At 38.9% G+C, this 20,457-nt stretch overlaps 1 protein-coding gene across 6 annotated transcripts in view; it reads right to left on the reverse strand.

Annotated features, from left to right (window-relative positions):
- The window catches only part of TBC1D4 (TBC1 domain family member 4), a 99,169-nt gene that overhangs the window by 21,553 nt on the left and 57,159 nt on the right, over positions 1–20,457 (reverse strand). For 3 of the 6 annotated variants that reach the window (XM_038128869.1, XM_038128961.1, XM_038129211.1), the window contains exons 3-11: positions 19,175–19,264; positions 15,843–15,947; positions 13,174–13,306; positions 11,337–11,428; positions 10,434–10,544; positions 9,623–9,742; positions 5,976–6,050; positions 4,780–5,006; positions 2,763–2,912 (exon numbers count right to left, since the gene is read on the reverse strand). In XM_038128869.1, coding sequence (XP_037984797.1) covers positions 2,763–2,912; positions 4,780–5,006; positions 5,976–6,050; positions 9,623–9,742; positions 10,434–10,544; positions 11,337–11,428; positions 13,174–13,306; positions 15,843–15,947; positions 19,175–19,264 — 1,103 coding nt within the window. Of the gene's footprint in view, positions 1–2,762; positions 2,913–4,779; positions 5,007–5,975; positions 6,051–9,622; positions 9,743–10,433; positions 10,545–11,336; positions 11,429–13,173; positions 13,307–15,842; positions 15,948–19,174; positions 19,265–20,457 lie in introns of those variants that run through there. The other 3 variants (XM_038129042.1, XM_038129134.1, XM_038129286.1) reach the window with 2 other exon arrangements.

Genomic DNA, 20,457 nt, shown 5'->3' on the forward strand with positions numbered 1-20,457 from the left:
TTTTAACTATCTAATTCTCTTCCCAGAACTGTACTTTAACATGCTCCCAAAGATTGATATTTTAAAAAACACAGTTTTACCTCCCCATTTCTTGTGAACTCTTTACATAATACTTACCTGAATTATTTTGATCTTGATTCCATGAAAGCCAAATGACTTGTGAATAAATACTGTTGTTGCTCATGCTAAGACTTGTACTTTTTCCAATTTTGCTTTCATTTCAGTATCTCTTCTTGATTGCTCTAAGTAGCAACTGAATAAATGCAACCTACTTTACAATTTGGAGGCTGAGATGGTACAAAATTCCCCAGATCAAGTACAGAATTCAACTTCCCAGCACTTAAGCTGGCAGAAACCTACACGTAAGACTACTACATGAAGCATTCCTCCCATCTGGGAAGAAGAAAAACCAGTTTCTATCAGCTTACATCCCTCTACTGGTTCTCACTCCTGTCATATATTTTTATTCTGAATAATTACTTTCTGCTATTTTATTTAAAGAATATTCTCAAGTATTTTACTTCCTTTATGAGACATGAAGCTATTTTTAAAAAAGGAATCTGTTCAAATTCAGCTTAAATTATCCTTGCACAACAACACAATGAACAGAGAAATTGTGGGCTAGTCAAATCTACACTGAAGATTGTTCCATTTTTAAAAGTGCTGCTTTTGTGTTTATATTAAAAGCCTTGTTTACCTTTATGTTGACCAGATTTTTTAATTCTTATCTGCAATTCTGTTCAATGCTGCGCAACACACTTGTCAAAAGTCAAGATTATGTGGAGGCCATTTTCATCCCAGCCTTCTCTCCAGAGAAATATATTGACAATGCCATAAAAACATTCTGAAGGCACCTATAAATATTATGTTGATGCCAAAATTCACTATACTGCTGATTTCTTAGGGGGGCTGTAACTAAATGATCTTATGGTCCCTTCTAACCCAAATCATTCTCTGATTCAATAAAAAAATGCTAAAAAACAAATGAAAACAAAAAACCAACCAAAAAAAACAACAAAAAATCCCATGCCATTCTATAACATACTCTTTGCATAAGCCCATCTGACTGCTACAATTCAAAAAAATCTTTATAAAATGAATTCCAACTGAAATTGTCCCTGCTCTTGCACATTGAAGTTTGCCAAACACCAAGAAAAGGTGCCTGCTGCATCATGTGCAATCTCAAAGCTATATGATAAAGAAGTGAGACTCTACTGAATTTTTCTCCTGTGCAATAGGAATTCCACACTTCATGAATGCATAGTAACCAGGATTATTCTGGAAAATGCACTGAAGTTTTAATTAGGGTTCCTAACAGTCAAACAGTTTATAGTCTGCAGATTGCAAAGCACCGACACCGTGCTAAATTCCAACCTATCATACACCACTCACATGAGAATGCCAAGAACACCTCACAGTGATCCTATTGGCATAGATGGTGGTCCTCTCTGAGAAAAAGAATCGAAAGGAAAAACCCCAACGAACCAAAGAAGAAATCCACAAGAAAAGACACACTGTAAAAAATCGGAACTTCCTCTTATTCCTAAACCTGATGGCATAACACACATTTGCAAGTTTTGGCCACTGTCAGTTGGACAATATATTTCATTCTCCATTAGCCAGTTGAGGTGATGGATTACCTCAGTGACCTTTATCACACCAGCATTATTCACGCAGTACTTCTTTCTAACCATATCTGTTGCATTCCCTTCATAAACCCAACTAGATGCTACCAGTGTACTCTTGCTATTGCAATTCCCTCACCATGACAGCTCAGGCCCACTTGCTCCCAGAAAGACCTGTAGCTAGAGAGATCCCATTTTCACAAGAGTCTCCACACAAATTAAAGATCAAATGGTATCAGAAATGTGCATACTGTAGACCTTAGTAGAAATATGGTAGTCTTCTGGGAATTACCCCTTGAAGATCTCCCCATCCCAAGAGTTCAAAACTCCACTACAATGAAACATAGCACATTGAACTGCCTGCATAACCAATTCCAAAAGCAGTATCTCAGGAATTTCTGTTTGTCATTAAAATACAGTTTTCATAAAATACTCAATCTTTCACTCCCCAAACCCGGAAAGCTGAGTTTAGTGTTGTCCATTGCCTGCCAAACTGAGCTGGGCATTGGTTCAGCTTGGACCAACTCTGCTATCTAAAGGGAACACAGAAACAAAGTTGGACTGGAACCCAAATTAGAGGTAGTCCGTAAGAGACGGGTTTGGGGGGTTTCTTGCCACGTTTCATACCTTTGCTTCTTCCCAAATCCTCTTCAGCTGGAAGTTATTTGTTAATTCTCTCTAAACATCTCACAGTTAGTATCACCCAGTTAACTTAGTGCTTCCCCTTCCTCATGCACAGGCATCCCACATTAGTACTGTACACTTTTCACATTGCTCTTTTCTTATTTTCACATGCCAGTGATCATGGCAACACATGCTGGTTTGCATTCAGCAGAGAAAGCATTAAATTGGCATAACACTCCTAAAATCCATTGCATTTCATGTGACAAACCAATGCAGCAGATTTGCAACACTGCAACAGAAATAGGGGACAGCTACTTGACGTCAGCATAGAAGCCTCTAGTTTTAACAGGCTTTTTGATCCAAAAGCCTGTTTGCCCATTTGCATCACGGAAGTCTGTTAGAAATGCAGGAGCACAAGGCGAAGTGGGAGAGATGCCATGTGCTGCATTCCACTGGGAATCCTGCTGTTAAGCTAGTGGCACTGGAGAACTAGGCAGGAGACAACGCTCTCACCTCTTGGAGAGGTCACTTTCTGAGGGCTGGAGCAACCTTCCCGAGCCCTGGTAAAAGGTTTTCAGGAAAGAAGGGGCAGAGAGAGAGGAGGGGAGACCAGGTGACGCAGATTCACTCTCACTGAGAGCGCGCCGAACCCCGACCACAGGACTGTGCAGGCAACAAGAGAACACAGCAGATGGGTCAGCACGGATTTGGATACAACAACAAAACCACCAGATTAGAGACACTGGCCAAACACCTCATCTGGGCTTACATTAACGTTGTTTCCCAGAAGACAAAATGTACCACGTACATTCTTGGGCAGGTTCCCTGGGGATATCGATTTTGCTGCTACAGCTGATTTCTATTAAAAAACTTTCCAATGACATTGCAGAACAGGGAGACCACCTTATTTCTTTAGCTTTATTTATTCCCAAAGCATATTCAAAAGAAGACTCTCTTAAACATTCAGAAAATATCCTTAGAAACCTTCTTCCAATGATATAAACCGCATTGTTCCTTCTCCTTCAGTTTTCTTTTACTTTTGTAAACAACACATTAGGATGTAGAGATTATGTAAATGCAGCCCTTCTGGATAAATTTTTGTGAAGTAATTAAATTAAGAAAGGTAGTTCTACTCCACAGTTAAACATTATTTAGTAGTAGTGACAAGTATTGGAGGGGACATAAAATTACTTCAGTTTCTTTTGCTTAACATTTATGACTAATCCTCAAAAGGAAAGAATGAAAAATCCTAGCCTAGAACCATGCTGCTACAAACTGTTTTGACTAAAAATCTGCTGATGCCACTCATCAGCGACTTCTTACAAGTTATTACAAAGTAATACAGTCAGCAAGTCCTTCACTTTGAACTGTCAGGGTTTCCTGTTTGCATACAACACAGTCAGTGGGGAAAAAAGTTAATCTCAGTAAAAAACACATTATTTATCTCTCTAGAAACACAGTGTAACAAAGGCTACTTTCTTACCCTTCACTCCCTTCCATTCTCTTAAAACAGAATAAAATTTGTTGCCCTCCTCCAGTAGCTGGTACAGTCTTCACACTGATATTTTAATGTAGACATCAAATAGGTGACAAATTACTATTTAGAGCCATTTTTAGAAAGAGCCCACAAACAACAGAATTACAGCCAAGCACTGAAAGAGACAACAGGTTGGAGAATGTGATCCTCCAACAGCAAAAAATTCAGCTCATCTGGACCTGAGTTTTGTAAAGGGCTTGGAGTTTGTATAGTCACTTACTGCAGGCAGCCAGCACAGAGGAGAAAAAGAAGGCACAACCAAAGAGGCCCACAATGAACTGTGGGGGCATCTTCTGCTGAGTGAGGGAACTCCTGAAGGAACAGTGTTCCATATGTTAATAGCTGGAGAATCTCCAAAAAGGAAGCAGAAAGAAGTTACAGAGGGAAGCTACAGAGAGAGGGAAGCTCTGGAGAAGGGCAAATAGGGAAATCACAGGCCTCAGAGTTCAGTGGATGTGTCTAATCCTGATGTCCTTTTGCAAGACTCCTCACCAGTTTTAATGCTGGACGTACTCTCTGTGAGATTTGACTAACACAGCTACAGACATTTGAAGCTGTTAGTGCCTTTTTCATCCTGGCATAAAAGTTTCAGGCTGCCATCTCTGCCACTCAAAGCACTGAGAGCCTGTTTTCCAAAAGGTCTGACTAACAAGCCTGCCAAAAAGGCTCAAATAAATAAATAAACAGATTGGTGCGGGCATCTGGCTGAATCATCAGTTTGATGGATTGATGCCTCCCCTACCACTAATTCAGGGACTATGAAGCTACTGCAAAGCACCAAACTTCTCCGAGGCAGAGAAGACAGGCTGAAAATAAATAAATAAATGAACAGACCAACCCTGCAGAAGTGCAGAAACCCACCTGAACTAAGCTCCTCACGTACTTTTTCAGAAGCGGGGCTGCTGCAGCCTCCCCAAGGAGGGAGGCGGGTGAGGCTGGAGCCCCGGGCGGGCAGGGGACGGCGGGCGGGTGGCATGGCGTGCCCGGACTCACCTGGGCGCATCCACGCCGTTCTGCCGCAGCAGCGGGGAGCGGGCGCTCTGCGACCTCCCGTTCTGGAAAGTTATCCTCCGTCTGGCACTGCTGGGCGGGTGGCTGAAGGTGTGTGCGCGCCTCCTGAACTGAGGCGAGTCCGAGCCTTCCTCGGGAAACGTCTGCCAGGCCGAGGACACGGGAGACGCTGGAGGAGTAGCTGGTGGGGAATCGCCCGGAGAAGTGTCCTGAAAGGAAGTGCTGGCGGAGTAAGGCCTGAGGCTCTGTGCCCTATGAGAGCTCTCACCTAACCCACAGGCAGCCAGCACCAGGGCACCAAAGCCTCTCCCCCTTCTGGGTCACGGCCTATTGTATGCTAATTATCACCCAAAGCAGACATCCTTTGAGAGTTCACTCAAACCAGCAGCGTCCTTCTTCCAAAAAGTGAAAGCGGAGGGAGGAATACAACCGTATACGCAACACGAACAACATACTAATTACTCCAGGCATCCTCTCACACAGACTGGCATTCCAGCTACCAGACTTCTGTCTCTTTCAGGAAAACACAGGAATGGAAAAGGCTAAACTGCTTTTAGCTAGTTTCCTCGACATATCGCGAGCATACTTCCTGTATCGTCACAGCGACATCCTGGAAGAGAGACTGTTATTACACAGCCAGTTTATGAGTAACTGTAGCAGGAAAACCATAACAGAATCTTCACCTCCTGGGAACACCAGCAACCAGCCCTCATGCGAGGTAAAACTTTAAAAACAGGAAATAAAAAGAAAGTGAACAGAGTTCCGCCCTCTTGCTACCATACAGCATCCCCAACAGCTGGGCTTAGGTCAAAAATTCTTACTTCCCTAAAGCAACTATTACTTACAGAAAGGATTCTTCACCTTCAGAGCACTTCCTTTTGTTGAGACATGACCTTACTTAATTACTTCACTAAAACAAGGCAGAAACCAGAAATTCCTTGTTTTTTGTAAAAGCAAGGGAAGTGTAGGAAAAAAGGACTGGCAATCAGACTAAAGCTGAAGCTTCGAGTATGCATAAAGCCCAGCTTTCTTAAGCCCTCTGCCTCCCACTGGAAACATCTTTGAATTTTGTAAGTTGATGTGCTTTGTTCTACTTCCTTCAAATTAAAGCAGAGTGCTTTACGCTCCATTGACAGCTGTGTATGAAAGTGCCAGTTTGAGCTGAGCTCCTTACGTACTCTGTCAGAAGCCAGGCTGCTGCAGCGCTCAAAGCTGTCCACGCTTCCCAGGCGGCCTCGCATTCTGTTGGCTCCCTGTGAGAAAAAAGGCAAGAAAGTTAATCTGGTCTTCCTCCTCTTTTTCTGAAGGTTAGGCAAAGATGGCAACACCAGCACAGGTGAATACAGGACAGTTCAGGCATGTGACACGTCTGACATAAGACCAAAGATCATGGGTCAAGCACTGGACTTTACAAGAAAGGGATATCTTTACCTGGCCAAAATGCATCTTCTCCCACATTGCTCCCAGGAGTTTTAACCCTGCACTCCATTGTTTGAGGCAAGTGAGTATTTCCTGACACTTCTGAGGCAAAAAAGCTAAGTCGGCTTAAACAGCTGAGTTCAAAAAGCTCCAGACTTCAGTACTGTGCAAGCACTGCTCCTGATGGATGCCTCTGACACACTACAGTCCCATGAGATACAGTTTATCAATATCTGAACATTTCAGACAAATTAAGTCCACCCGGGAAAAAGGAGTAAAAGTACTAAAACCAGGGAGAAACACTCTCTTGGCAGCAAATCCAGCCAAATAGCACCAGACAAGACTTTTCATTTATAATGCAGATAAACCTGATGCAAATGTGCTAGAAATTTATGCTAAAGGATCTTTGCTGAATTTTTAACAGTCCTTTAGTTTCACAAGAAAAGGCAATAGATACACAACACTTTTGACTAGCTTTCACTCCTAATGTTAACTCCCTGATTATGTTTGCCGTTGGACACTTCTGACTGCTGCAACAAGTTGCTTTCAGTACTTCATCAGGAGAAGAATAGCCTAGGTTTTAGGAAAACTTCAGACAGAGCTCCTCTTGGTATGCTTGCAACTCCAGGGAAAGTTTTGTCAACATCACCAGAATTTATTCAGCCTACTTTTTTCCAGTAAAAGTTATTTTCAAGACTTAGAGTGCCCTTTAAGTACATTATCCCACTTAAATGCATTACCAATAAATACTCTGCCTGAAGCATCTCTTCACTGAATCTCCCAAATAACCAAGAGCAAAGTATAAGTTGGAAGTTTCTCACTACCTTTGAAAAGGCACACTTTTGGCACTTTAGGAAGGACTTTTTGCTTAAGAAAGAACAACAACAGAAGAGGTTAGTGCAGCATGGAGTGGACGAAATCTGTTCAAGAGGTCAAAGAAAGGTTATATTTATTCTCTGAGGTACCTCATTAGGAAGGCTGTTTTTGGTTCAAACCTCACAAAAACAAGATGAGTCCAGCAAAACAAACAAGTGAAGAAGTGACATTCCTCTGGGACGATGTGAAGCCACAGCACAGAAACACACATGTTTCCTAAAGCAAGTAGTGAGTGGCTTAAAATATCACTTGATGCTATTTATCTAGCTAAGAAGCCATCCACTTAAATTGTTCCTAGTTACTGGTTACTACATACTTCTTTCTTTCTAACTTTCATAACACTGAGGCTAAGACTCTCCCCAACTTACACTGACTTCTAACTTTTATTTTAAAAGTTTTATCTATAAAAAGATGCTGAATGCCACTTAAAAAAATAAAAACAAAACTAATTTAAGTTCTTTCTTGGTGTCTCTGTTACTAAATGTACTTTTAAATAAAGATGGCAACTTATTCAATATAGCATATTAGCTATATATGCTATATTGAATATAGCATATGCTATATTATTCAATATAGCATAATTAGCTATATTGAATCAATACCATCTGCACCTGGCTTAAGGAGGGGAAAACCCACCACACCAATAGGTATTTAGTGCTTTAACACCTTTAAGAATTAACCATGATATGTGAGGCTTGCTGTAATAGCCTGAAGAAGAATAAGAACTACTGAAACAGTCCTTGTGTACCACATGTATGCACATAACACACAGCACGCCTGCACACAAACACTTGTATGTACCAGCTTTAAACAAATAATTCGTGGTTGAGCTGCACTCCAAGTAATTTTTCTTGGTCTTGTATTGTGTAACCTTTAGGTGGATCTGCAAGGATGAGCCCCTATGTGTATCATGACTCACTGCAACATACTGCTGTTCCTGATCTATTGCACTGTCAAGGTAAAGATGAGATGACCTTTCCCACCATCACAAATCCACTTCATAAACAGCAAACTTGAAATGGCCATAGCTCAGATTCAGATGTCCCCTTCTCTCAAATTCAATCATGGGCTGTGGTATAGCCTTTTATTATAACATGCAACATATCTCAGTGGCCCTAGTGAGAAGAAACATACTATACCAAAAACCCCCTAACATCTATTTATAAGAAATTTCCCTTCAGAGATTTTTCAATTTAATAATGTATTTCATCCAAATGACTATTCCTTGGCATGACTGGAGTGCCAGCATGGCTGTAAAAGCTTTATTTCAGTGATGACTTATTTCACAGTCACCACAGCGTTAGTGACCCACCACTAGAGTTAGATCACTTGCCAGTCATGTGTCCCTTAGATGTGGAAAAGAAACCAGACACATCAAAGGCATAATTGTAGCTGTCACCATTTGATGATATTCTAAACTGCTGAAATTACCCGAATTTTCTGACTGCCATCACTCTTTTGCTCTCTTTTACATACAGTCACCTTTCTCTCTCTCTCCATATTCAGACCAAGTTCCTAGTCTGTAAAATCTGCTATACAAGAGAGGTCAAATTTGACCAGGAGAGTTTAATGCTAGTTTCAGTCCTAGATCAAATTGACACCTACCTGTAAGTTCTAAGAATTCTCTCTGGTTAAGAGTATTCTGTTTCCTTTACAGGGAACATCCATGGCATCCTACATTTGTAGGTTACTTTATGACATGTCCATGTAAAATGCAGGACAAGCGCAATTTAGTACTTTCGAATTTACTAGCAGAAGGAACTTAATGTCACTGGTCCAAATTATCAATTATCCTGTAGTCAGCTCATCACATTTCCTCTGTAATGACACACACAGCCTTCTTCAGGTACTTCTCTATATGCCTCTTCTCTGACTCACCCTTCTGAGCAGAGGACACTAAGCAAAATTTGCCATTCAGAGTTCTTTACCAAAAGAATACTTAATGTAAGAGAGTCTCAGTGATTATCTGTGATTTCACATCATATCTAGCTAGGAACATTAAAATTAAGCAACTCACTTTTTAAGACTATTGCTTTTTTTTTTTTTCCCTGCAAAAAGAACTTTGTTACTAGTTTCTGAAGAGTCTTAGTGCCTAATATGAGCAACCTCAGCTATGAGCTGGAAGGTATTGCTTCTCTGAATAGAGAGATTTCCCATAAATGCAGGCACATTAATTTACACTTCACAAAACTAGTAACATGTCTCTTTATGGGATAATACAACCATTCTGATTGAAATCTATTCTGAAGCAACACATGCAACAATACTCAGCTAGCTCACTTGCCACCTACAATGAATGTTCATTATTCTGAAATTTGTCCTTTTCCCCCCCTCAATATGTGTGGCCTTACAGTAAACTTTCTAGTACAGTTAAATCACAATCAACCCAGCTGTAACTCTCAGATTTCACAACAGGGATATTGCTTCATTAAGCATTTATCATATTGAGGACAAAACAAAGAAAAATCTGATAGGTTTTTACTGTCAAGGATATCTGGGACAGCTGATGATAATGAGTTGTTAAACTTACCCTTGAGAAGATATTTTCCAGAGAGCTAGTCAAGGATTTCTTTGCCTTGTTTTTCAGAATGTCAAGTTTAAACCGGCCACCACTGGTGGTGCCTTCTGGAATGGCACTGTTAGAAATGACCTGTTGAAATGAGCAAGGACACCACTCAGCTTTGGCAATTCTTTTTTTTTAATTGTGAAGATTATTTCCAAAGACAAGAGCTGAACCACGTTACATAAGAAACAAAATACCCTTGGCCTTATTTAAAAAAACCACCACAAACACACTACCCTCCTTCCAAAAATAAAAACTCCAAACAAAAAAACAAAACAGTCTCCCAAACAAACAAACCCACAGTTAAAGGCACATTCCATCCAAAAGATTATATTGTAAAAACTTATCAATTTAACAACACTGTTGCCCATTTCCTTTGCAAGATAAGTTCATAGTTTAAACTAAAAGCAATGCCCTCTTCATTCCTATTCTTCCTAGATATTATTGCTTGGGTGTGCAGATCAAAAGGGAAAGAAAAAGAAGAGTTATCCTCACACTATAAGGCAATACAGACATAAAATTAATTGGCTATCTTTCTTCCTGTCGTGTCCCTTCAACCTATAAAACTCAGACAAGCCACTATAAATTAAATCAGACTTTTTTTCCTGTATAGTCCTTTCTTAATTATAATACCCAGCTTCAGGTACTCCTGAAGAAATTGAGCTGTGGTCCTACAAGTAATTAAAAAAGCACACTAATAGTCTGAGAAGGGGAAGAAGAATAGTAAAAAATATTACAGTAATAATAAAAAATATTAAATAATAAAAGCAAGCTTTACCGACGGCGCTTCACCAATGTGGATGTGCGTTTTCTGCTTAGTCTCACAGAGCTGACGGAGATGTGAGATCACAAGTTCATTTTCTTCCTGGTCATTTTCAGGCTTCCTTTTCTGTCAGTAACAGCAAAGAAAGGAGTTTGTCTTTCAAGTCATGATTTGCTTATTTTTCCTTCCTGTGTAGGTATTCCTTGAAATTAATATACTGAAACACCAAACACCAGAGTGCGCTGTTATTATGTCGAATTGCAATTCTGTCTGTGTGCCTTCACACTCCTGGGCAAGACAGAACAAAAACTGAAAAATGTTGCAGGCTGTAAAGAGAAGGGAGCCTTGGCCCATACATTTTGTTTTCTAAGCCTGTTAATATAAAGCCCTCTAATTGGCATAAGGAAACCAAGCCACTCTGTTCTTCAGGAATCCAGAGAGGAGCACAGCCTTTGGAAGCCTAAATCATTGTATACTCCATTCACTAGAGTACATCACCTTACATCAGAATGTTGTGCCAAAATAAGTCAAAAAAGACAAATTCTGAAAATGCCAGACATGTTCCTAATATCTGCATGTCCCTCCTGCTCTCAGCCTACTCCCACATCACTTTCAACCAGGAAAACTTGTTTACAGGTGAAAAACTAAGCTCAGAACAAAAAACATAGTCTACATAAGAACACAGAGTATCTAAGCAAATTTGGGAAACAAAACTTTTCCAACAGTGATGTATCACACATGAGTTTAAACTGGAGCATGCTATTTCAGTATGATCTTTGGTGGAAAAATAACAAATTCTACAACAACAAACTAAACAAATCAACTACACAACAAACTAAACAAATCAAAACTAAAACTATCTAGTCCATTTTATCGTGGTCTTTTTCAAATTAGGAAGAACAGCTTCGAAGGTACTACCTGAACACGTTCAAAAATGTCTGCTTGCTCATTGTCTGTTAGCGATGACAGATGTCTCTGAATTACAAGTTTGGCTCTTGGTGGATAGAGTCCTAGGAAAAGAGTGGACCATTAACAATTCTCAAATGAACTCTCAAAACACTTTTTCAGCAAAATGACAGTAGAAGATATCAACCTGCCTTTGAGTTTATACAAGTTAGATGTATGACAGTTGTATATCCAAGGTATACATGATACAAAATAATTGAGGTTTTGCTAAACCACATGGCTTTGTCTCCTTTCATTACCAGCAAAAATGTAACCAGCAGCAGCTAGGTGGCTGGCTCCTGTGTAAAAGGTTGTGCTCCCTACCCCACCAATGGCTTCTGTCCTAATGCCAAGAGATCACTGACAGCTGGAAGCCTGACAGCTTTTGGGAGAAGAGGAGGAAAGGAACAGATCAAGGTAATAACGGGAGATATAATCAATACATAGGATACTTGGAAGTTTTCAGATGCTTTTAACTGAAAAATTAAGAATAAGGGAAAAAATGAAGAATAAAAGAAAGAATTTCTGGTACTCAACAAAGTGCACATTTTGTCACAGAGGTAATTCTAGGAAGCAACAAAAAATGTGAGTGAAAACAAACCCCTTGAACCAGATGAAGATTTTTTCTATCTAAGGTAGATATCATTCATAGAAAATTGCAATCAGAACAAATAAAGTATTTTTTTCAAAATTATGCAGCTTTAGGTTTGATTTTGCTAAACTTCTAGACTCAAAGCAAATGGATAGAAAAAGAGACATTAAAATAAGTTTTTCAGTCCATAAGTAGAAAGTTTATGAAACTACTACTACAGTACTCTAGTTGCTGCCCCAAGAGAAATTTTATTTTGATACTGGGTACTTTTCAAATTACTTACACTACTTATACAGCCTCTGTAGTTTATCATTTACAGAAAACTTTCCCAGCTTAGCCTTACTACTTCTGAATACCTGTTGTTAAACCCAGAAACTGTACGACACAGCCTAGCAAAATTTCACCCCGCTAAGATTTTACACTTGACTTTCCATCCACCAGAGGGAAGCAAGTGGCAGCAGTGACTTTCAATGAATGGGAGAACTGTGAATATCAAGCACCACCATAACCACACCAGAAAATACAATCATTTGCTTTTTGTAAGATACTTGCTTTTTGTTTTTGCATACAATGCTTTACAAGGACACATAGCAGAGTGACTATAAAAACAGGATCTTAACATTTTTTTTTAAAAAATTCTATCTTGTAAGACTTTTTGCATGTGTTCTGGCATACTTCACTTCCAGAGACACTACAAAAGTTTGTCTATTCCTATCTGAACGCAGGGTGTTGTCTTAATTTTCTTGATTAGATAATAATCTCCTAACTTAATAATTTATTTTCCTATAATACAACTAGATCTTGAAGTGTGTGAGGGAAAAAATACAAAGAAGTTAAAAATAATCCCATGCAGGAAAGAAGGAACACACAGGAAAGAAAGATCCTTTTTGATCATGACTGTCCTTTTATGAGTCATTTTGAAAGTGTGCAACTTGAGGGGAAAAAAAACCAAAAACCCAAACAATGGAAGGTCAACTGGTGGGTTTTGCTGCTCTGCTTAAGAAAGGTATGATGATGAAAAAGTATGTATTTATAGCAAAAGCTACACTATATTCTGTTGCAGTATCATTACTGCTAACTCTCCACCTAAATACAGAGAATGCAAAGTGACAGTAAGAATTGCATACTGGAATACTTTTACCTCTGCTCTTATATTGTCTAACTTATTCCTCTAGAAAAATCAGCAAACCACAATTAGAAGATAAACTCAGCTGCTACCTTCGATTCTTTCACAAAGTTTGTGCAATGAATGCATAGGGCAGGCCTCACACAGTTTGATCTGTGTCTTGGCATTTTGCAGGGCTGCAGCAGTGCTGAAGGCTTGCTTCAGGGTCAGCATTACCTCATCAACCTATATGGGAAGGAGGGAAAAGAGTATATAAACAAAAAATACATGCCATGTACACAAAATTAGATTTATGAATCACATCTCAGACAGGTGCTTTACAATTAAAGGAAAAGACAAAACCATACAAACCCATTTGCTGTTTTTTAAAGAGATCAAGGTTGAATTCCCAGCTTTCTGCCTTTTTTGTAGATGATCACCATCTTTAAGTTCTGCCAGACAGTGTAATTTTGATGTCTAACTGCAGCTACTCAAGTTTACTGGGAAAGCACCCACTATTTTAAGAAGCTGCAAGTGAGAACTTTTGGCTTGAATATATGCTGGCTAAATAAAAAGTGTTAATTTCTTTATCTTCAAGTCTCTCCTGTAAACTGCACATGTTCCCTCTTAACCTCTGTCACCCCACCACTAAACCATTTCAACAGCAACCTCCACAGACCCATCCCTGTTGTCAGACAGGAGCTTGTCACAGCAGTTCACTTTTCTGCTGGATACCAGACTGCCTACCAGCTTCATCACAATCACTACATTGCCTTAAGCACTGCTGGCCTGCCCTGCAGTCTGCCCTGATCCTTCCTCTGCCACTCCCACCAACACAGCAGTGCTATGTTCCCACACACCAGCACTAGAAAAGCTCAGCTTGTATCTAACAAAGGTTGAGCTCACAGCATTTCTCCACATTCATTCAAATATGCTCCCAGACCTGGCATACAAAGCACTTGGAGCTCCCCTCTCTGTATTTCAGGGTAATAGAGTGCTTATTAAAAGCTGTTTGCTCAGTCTCAGCATTAGCAAGGAAAGAGGGAGACAGCAGCCTGAGAACAATTTTAGGAACAAAATCAGTATTCTACTTCACAATCAAGTCCTCACTCTGCTTGTTACTTTGTTTTGTGTGCAGGAAGAATAAAGCTGAAATATTTGCGACCAAAACCACGCAGTTTAACATTAAAAACATACAGACTTTTTTGAGGGTCTGTCACTTGGGGGAGAAAAACAAAAAAAAAAGTAGAAAAGGAACCTGAATATAGAAATTTGAACTAGTTTGTGTCCCAGTATGTGCAGCTTTGTTTTGTTTGCTTTAAACCTCACAGTTTAATAATTTCTGAGTGCTTTCTCTTCTTAGCAATAAAGCAGAACATGGAACAGTGAAAGTCCATCTTGCAGCATGGACTGGTACGTTTTTTAAGTTGGCTACAGTCCCTCTCAAATGCAAGATCCACAGAACAGTGCTAAGCATGCTGATTTACCACTATCCTAAAATCATAAGAACTGTAGCACAAACTATAAGTAGGCTCAGAGCAAATATACACAAGCCTCTCAACACAGCCTGCCTGGCAGTAGAGAACCTGGAAAGGTCTGCCCTGCCGCAGTCAAACTGCCACCAGGGTCCATCTGAGTGATTGCATCTGAAAGTAGCTCAGGAAGGTTTATTTCATATTGCAGCATGGGCATACACACACAAATCAGTACTAGAATAAGCAAAGAGGTTCATAAAAACATGGGGGTTTTATACACCACTTAAGCCTTTGAATTATGCATGGTCAGATTTATCAATAGGTCAGATAAAACATTTTCTGTTATTACAATGATAAAGCTGATTTCATAGCAGCTCCCATTTTGACAAAAATGCTGCCATGGTACATCTAGAACTGTTAGCTGTTTGAAGTTTTATTGATCTAATTCTATTCACTCTCAAGCTAAGGATTGTCAAAGGATTAACAAATTACATTTTCAGCTAGCTAAAAAAGTGATTTTTAAGTTTATCTGAGAAGGAGTTAGCAGCTGTTACCAGCACCGTCAAACAAACATGTTTCAGAACAGGAAACAACTTATTTTAAAGTGTCACAGTTTTAAAATAAAAATGGAGTAGTCAAAATTATTTCCTGTATGCATTTCCCGCTATTAAGCTACCTGTTATCAGTAAAATCAATGATATCTGGAACTTCAGTTAACTGATACATACTTCATACAATGTTCAATGTACTTTTTCATAGTTATATACATCCACAAATACTATGGTTTTCTTCTTCTGTGATGAGAAGCTGCTATTTTCTTCTCCTGAGGAACAAAACAGACTACAGGGAAAAAGCTAAAGCCAGATGTAGGCTTAAGACACATGCAGGGTCAGCCAGTAGTTTAAACCCTACCCTGAAGGGTATGTTTGGGTTTTATCATCAGCTTTGTTACTGATTCAATACATGTCTTTATATGTTTAATGGGGAACCAAGTCTCTCAACAGTTAGAATTGGAAGAGTTACAATCAAATACAGAGCCCAAACATGCTGACAGTCACACACCCGTCTGGATTGCTCTATTCGTTACTGATATCTGCATCAGCAGAGTAGCAGGATATGGCTGTGTATGAACAGAATGTTTGCATTTCCTACTGCAAATTTGCATACGCACAGCTGACATCTTGCACCTGAGCAGATGTGAGCAATGGGGCTCAGCTGACACAGCAGAATAACAGAGACTCCTATTGTTCAGGAAATGCCTTGGAAATGCTCTGATGAAATGGTTAGGATCATTAATAAATACTCACCAGAGACTCACTTGCACACTGGAACACATAGCAAACATACTGGCTTAACCCAGGTTCCACAGATTCTCGGCAAATAAAACCAAAGTGATCAACGTGTTTTATACCCTAAAAGAATTTTAAAACAGCATTAGTGGACTATTTTATAAACAGGTATAGTTTCCAAAAAATAACTATAAATGCATACCCCTAATGTTCTATTTTACAAGTAGTATAATTATTTTATATTGCTTTTTGTATTTAAGTTATATAAAGATCTTTATATAATCAAACCCAAAGTTATACAACAATAAATCTGGACCAGAATTTATTCCATCAGCAAAACTGGATTTTCAGGGAAGCAAACTAAAGACTGCTGGGCTGTATTTGGAATTGCCTCCACAGTGAAAATTTGATGTTATAAGCTGTGCTAAAACATGGGATTGGAGAAGTATCAGGAAGTATCAGGGTAGTAGCAGACTCTTACTTTCCTGTGCTAGGACTACACAAAAAAACAAAAACAAAACCAAAACAAACAAACAAAAAAAAGGGAATGAGTGGCAACCTACAGAATTCCAACCAAATTCTGAAATAAATTATTTGAGACTGAATTACATACCAGAAGTTTCAAGACTTACTACACATTACTACTGACACTTTTTTTTCTAAGATCTTAGTATAACAGCTTGACAGGGAAAGCTGCCTTGCTAAAAACAGCACTGAGAAGATCAAAGACATCTGCTTCCTAAGAAGCACTACATTCCCAGTCTCAATTCATGGAACATGACTCACTATTGTTAAAGCTTTTGCCAACGTTTTTATCATCTGAGTATGGAAATAGTAGATTTTCTCCAAATGAAAGCCTAATCCCTCAGATTCAAATACAACAAAAATCAGAACATGGCTGCTTGGATCCATCTCCAAAGAAAACATCTATATCATAGAAGAGAGGAGGAGGCAAAGCAACTTGCCTGTCACTACAGAAAACACTCTAGACAAAATTGGAAATCCAGCACATGACAGACTGAACATATTGTCACTACACACTGTTGTTTTTAAAAACAAAATTCCAAAAGTCACTTTTATGCCACTTAAAACTTAAGAGGTGCAGAGGGTTGCTAAGATGACACAAATGGCATTAGCTGAACCATAGTCCAACTAATCTTGACTTCATTTTCTCGTGACAGATGAAGTCTTCAAAAGCATAAAATAAAAAAGGTCAGATGTACATACATGTTGATCTATAGAACAGTGAAGCGTTGAGCTCTGTTTTGCAAGAAAACATAATTATTAAAGGTGGTTTGGTGAGATGCCAGTTCCCTCCTTACTGACAGTGCCTGAACAAGTCTACTGCTGTCTTGACTTCTCAGTCTCCACAGGAGAACATTTGAGGGGGGAGACAGATGTGACACTTGCCCTACTGAAGCACAAATAGGACAGTATGTTCCTAAATCAACAGCACTTCCATCACATTTCTTTAAACAGTGGCTTTAAGAGGTCATGACAAAAGAGCCAAGTTTTCTGCTGTTCTGGGCTCCCTCAAGGAGAAGGCTCCAACAAGAAAACTTGTAAAGCTATTTGATATCTGAGTTTAGACTGCACACACAGAGGTTTATCATCAATTATGTCTGCTGCTTGACAATTATAAGGAGTGTGGATAATTACATGAATGCAGCAACTCAACCATGCTTAAGATATAGGATAAAAAATACCTTTAGTAGACCAGACTAAGAGAATCCAGAATGCAAGCTGGCAATAACATCTCCTTTTCATTGTTTGTAAAGCTTGGAAGGACAAATATTCCTAAGCCACAGTCCCACAATACATAGTAAATCACTGCCCTATAAATCTGTGACAGAGGAGCCCTGGGGCTAGCACCAAGTTCTTAAAGGAAGTACTGATGAGGCTTATGCAACCAATGCTTAGTCTTGAACAAATTAATATTTTATTTCTATTCAATGCAGAGCCCCCTCGACTGCTCTAAAGTAACTGTTTCACATTAAAAAAAAAAAAAAAAAACAAACTAAAAAAACCAAACAAAGTCCTCAAAGTATTGGGACTGCCTCTGAGAGTTATTCACAGATGCAAAGTAACAGAAGCTTTCCTCCAACTGAAAGTGAAGAGGTGGAATGAAAAACACCTCCAAAGTCCAACACGTAGAATTACCTGACACTATTTACTGCACAAAGCTGTTTTCCTGAAGAAAAGCTGGGCCTTGAAGGTTTTTCATGGTCTTATTGGTCACCATACTTTAAAGTCAGCAGACAAAAAGGTTGTCTCCACTTAGGACTGTTTTGTTTGACTATTTTAAGTATGTACATACAACCTAGGAGCCTAGAACCTAAAGTTGAAGTGTCATTTCAGTACACATAAAAAACAGAAGATCCAAGTCATCTACAAATTCTGCTTTCCATACCTCTGCTTTAAGATCATTTTGATCTGTATTTTGATCTGTATTTACTATAGAACTATTACCACATTGTTTGATTATACCGTCCCATTCTGTATTTGTATTGGCTTTTTTCCTCTACCAAAAGCAATACAAATTGTAGTTAAAATGTAGAGTCAATTTAAGGGCCTGCACCTTTAGTTGGTAGCTCAAGACTCCACTCGAGTTTCAAGTATTGCCTAATGCTTAATTTGTCTAAGCATTGGTAGCCCAGTCATGCAAGAGCAGACTGGCTATTAGCATTAAAATGAAGGCATTCGGGGGTGAAATACAGGTTTAGAGAATGACAAAAGCATACTTTAAACTAGAATAATCATGTTTAAGTGTTGTGATGGTGTGCTGATGTGGCATAACAAATGAAGAGATAATAAAGCAAGACCTCAAACCCAAAAGCGTCACTAGTGCTGAACAAGAGCAAGATGGAAAGGTGAACATCTAAGGTGACATTTAACTTTACAAGAAATAATTAGTTATTACTGAACATAGCTAGGTACACCTATCACCATATTCTCCAGAAGAAATTACGCAGGTGAACTGCTGTTATTCTGAAGGGTTGATTTGATGCTCTCCTCCTTTCATTCTGAAGGTTTCCAGGAACTTGTCTGCTCAGAAAGAAACAGTACACTCGGAGCATTATAAATGGAGATTAAACTGCTTCCAAAAACTTACTTAATACTCTCCCAAAGCAGAAATAGTTTCTACTTTGTTTGCTGATGAGTGATTGAAGTTCTGCTATTAAACAGCTCAGACTGCTTATTTTGCACTCATATTTTCTGGACTTCTCTGGAAAAAGAATTCTACATTTCCTTTTTTCTCCTGCCTATAGACCAGCAAGGCAACACAGCTGAAGAACAAACAAAATCTTTTTCTCCTGATGATCTACATATTGCTTCTTATTAATGCTTACCTGAGAACATGAGGAGATATCTTTAAAATTCTTTTCAAACACAACAGATTTGGTATCTGGGCTGATGAGGTTAACTTCAAACCTTCCAACCTAAGGGAGAGAAAAATAAATCTAATTTATGACTGTCTTGGGGGTATAGCACTTACAGCAACAAAAATGTCAGAATCTTGCCCTTTCTTGCTCACATAGAGTATCTTTTGGCACAACAGCTTACTCAGCAGGAACAAGGGTGCCAGGGTTCTGTAATTCTGCCCATGTTGAGTAAGAATACTTCAGCAAGAACAATACACTCAGCTGAATAACAAAAATGACTTGGAAAAAACACAGCTTTTCTTCCCCTCCCCCACCTTTTTTCTTCAATTTATTTTAGTCCAAAGATCACATGTGTGACAGACAATACTAAAACCTTTAGGAAACAATATGGCTTCATTAAATTCTGAAAAAAAAGGGAAATCTTGGGTTTTTAAATTATACCATAGATTAGATGAGAAACTAAGATGATACTTTTTGGTTTGTAGTAATTCCAAATGAGAAAGAGAAGCTTTTGCAGCAAACTGCCTTTTAGCTTTTCCAAACTGCTTCTCAAGCTCATGGACTTTATTCTACAGACCTCAGAGGTTTTTTCAGCTAAATCCTGTTCATTACTAGTGATAAGCTGTGGCTTTCTGAAGGGCAATGCATTCTCACTTCAGATATCATTTCCCTAAGAGAATAAAAACAAGAATGATCCATAAAACAAATGGAAAGACAAAATCCAGGCATTTAGCCCACTGTTATTTTAAGGTCCAAAGATTTTTCCTTATATGGGTCACCTCCTTTATGTGTCCTTCTGTTTTCTCAAAACAAGTTCCAAAGATGTGAAAGGCACTTCAGGCAAGAGAAGAAATAACCATTATAGTCTAAAGGAAGAAGTCTTCAGTGCAGAGATGTTTGAATACTCATCTGGTAAAGAAGAGTCATTAATACAAATTATCAAAAAGAGACTGGCTCAAACACAAGGCTGCGGAAGTCTCATGTGAAGGTTTTTGTTTTTAAGTGCACAAAAAAGAGGTTTTATTTGCATGGTAGCCTTCACTGATTCTCTTTTTGAAAGAATATTCATGTTTTTCAGCTAGGTTCTAAATATCACCAAGACAGACAATCCAGAACTGCATATAAAATACTTATTTCACTAAAAACTCTGCTCCTTTAAGTGATTACTCCATAAATAATCACTTTTTCTTAAAATTTGCCTGAGCTCATGAGTTGAGGTGAAAGTTCAGCTACTTGTGTTCCAACCATTT

The sequence above is a fragment of the Motacilla alba genome, chromosome 1, assembly GCF_015832195.1.
Source record: "Motacilla alba alba isolate MOTALB_02 chromosome 1, Motacilla_alba_V1.0_pri, whole genome shotgun sequence".
In the NCBI taxonomy this organism is placed as follows: Eukaryota; Metazoa; Chordata; class Aves; order Passeriformes; family Motacillidae; genus Motacilla; species Motacilla alba.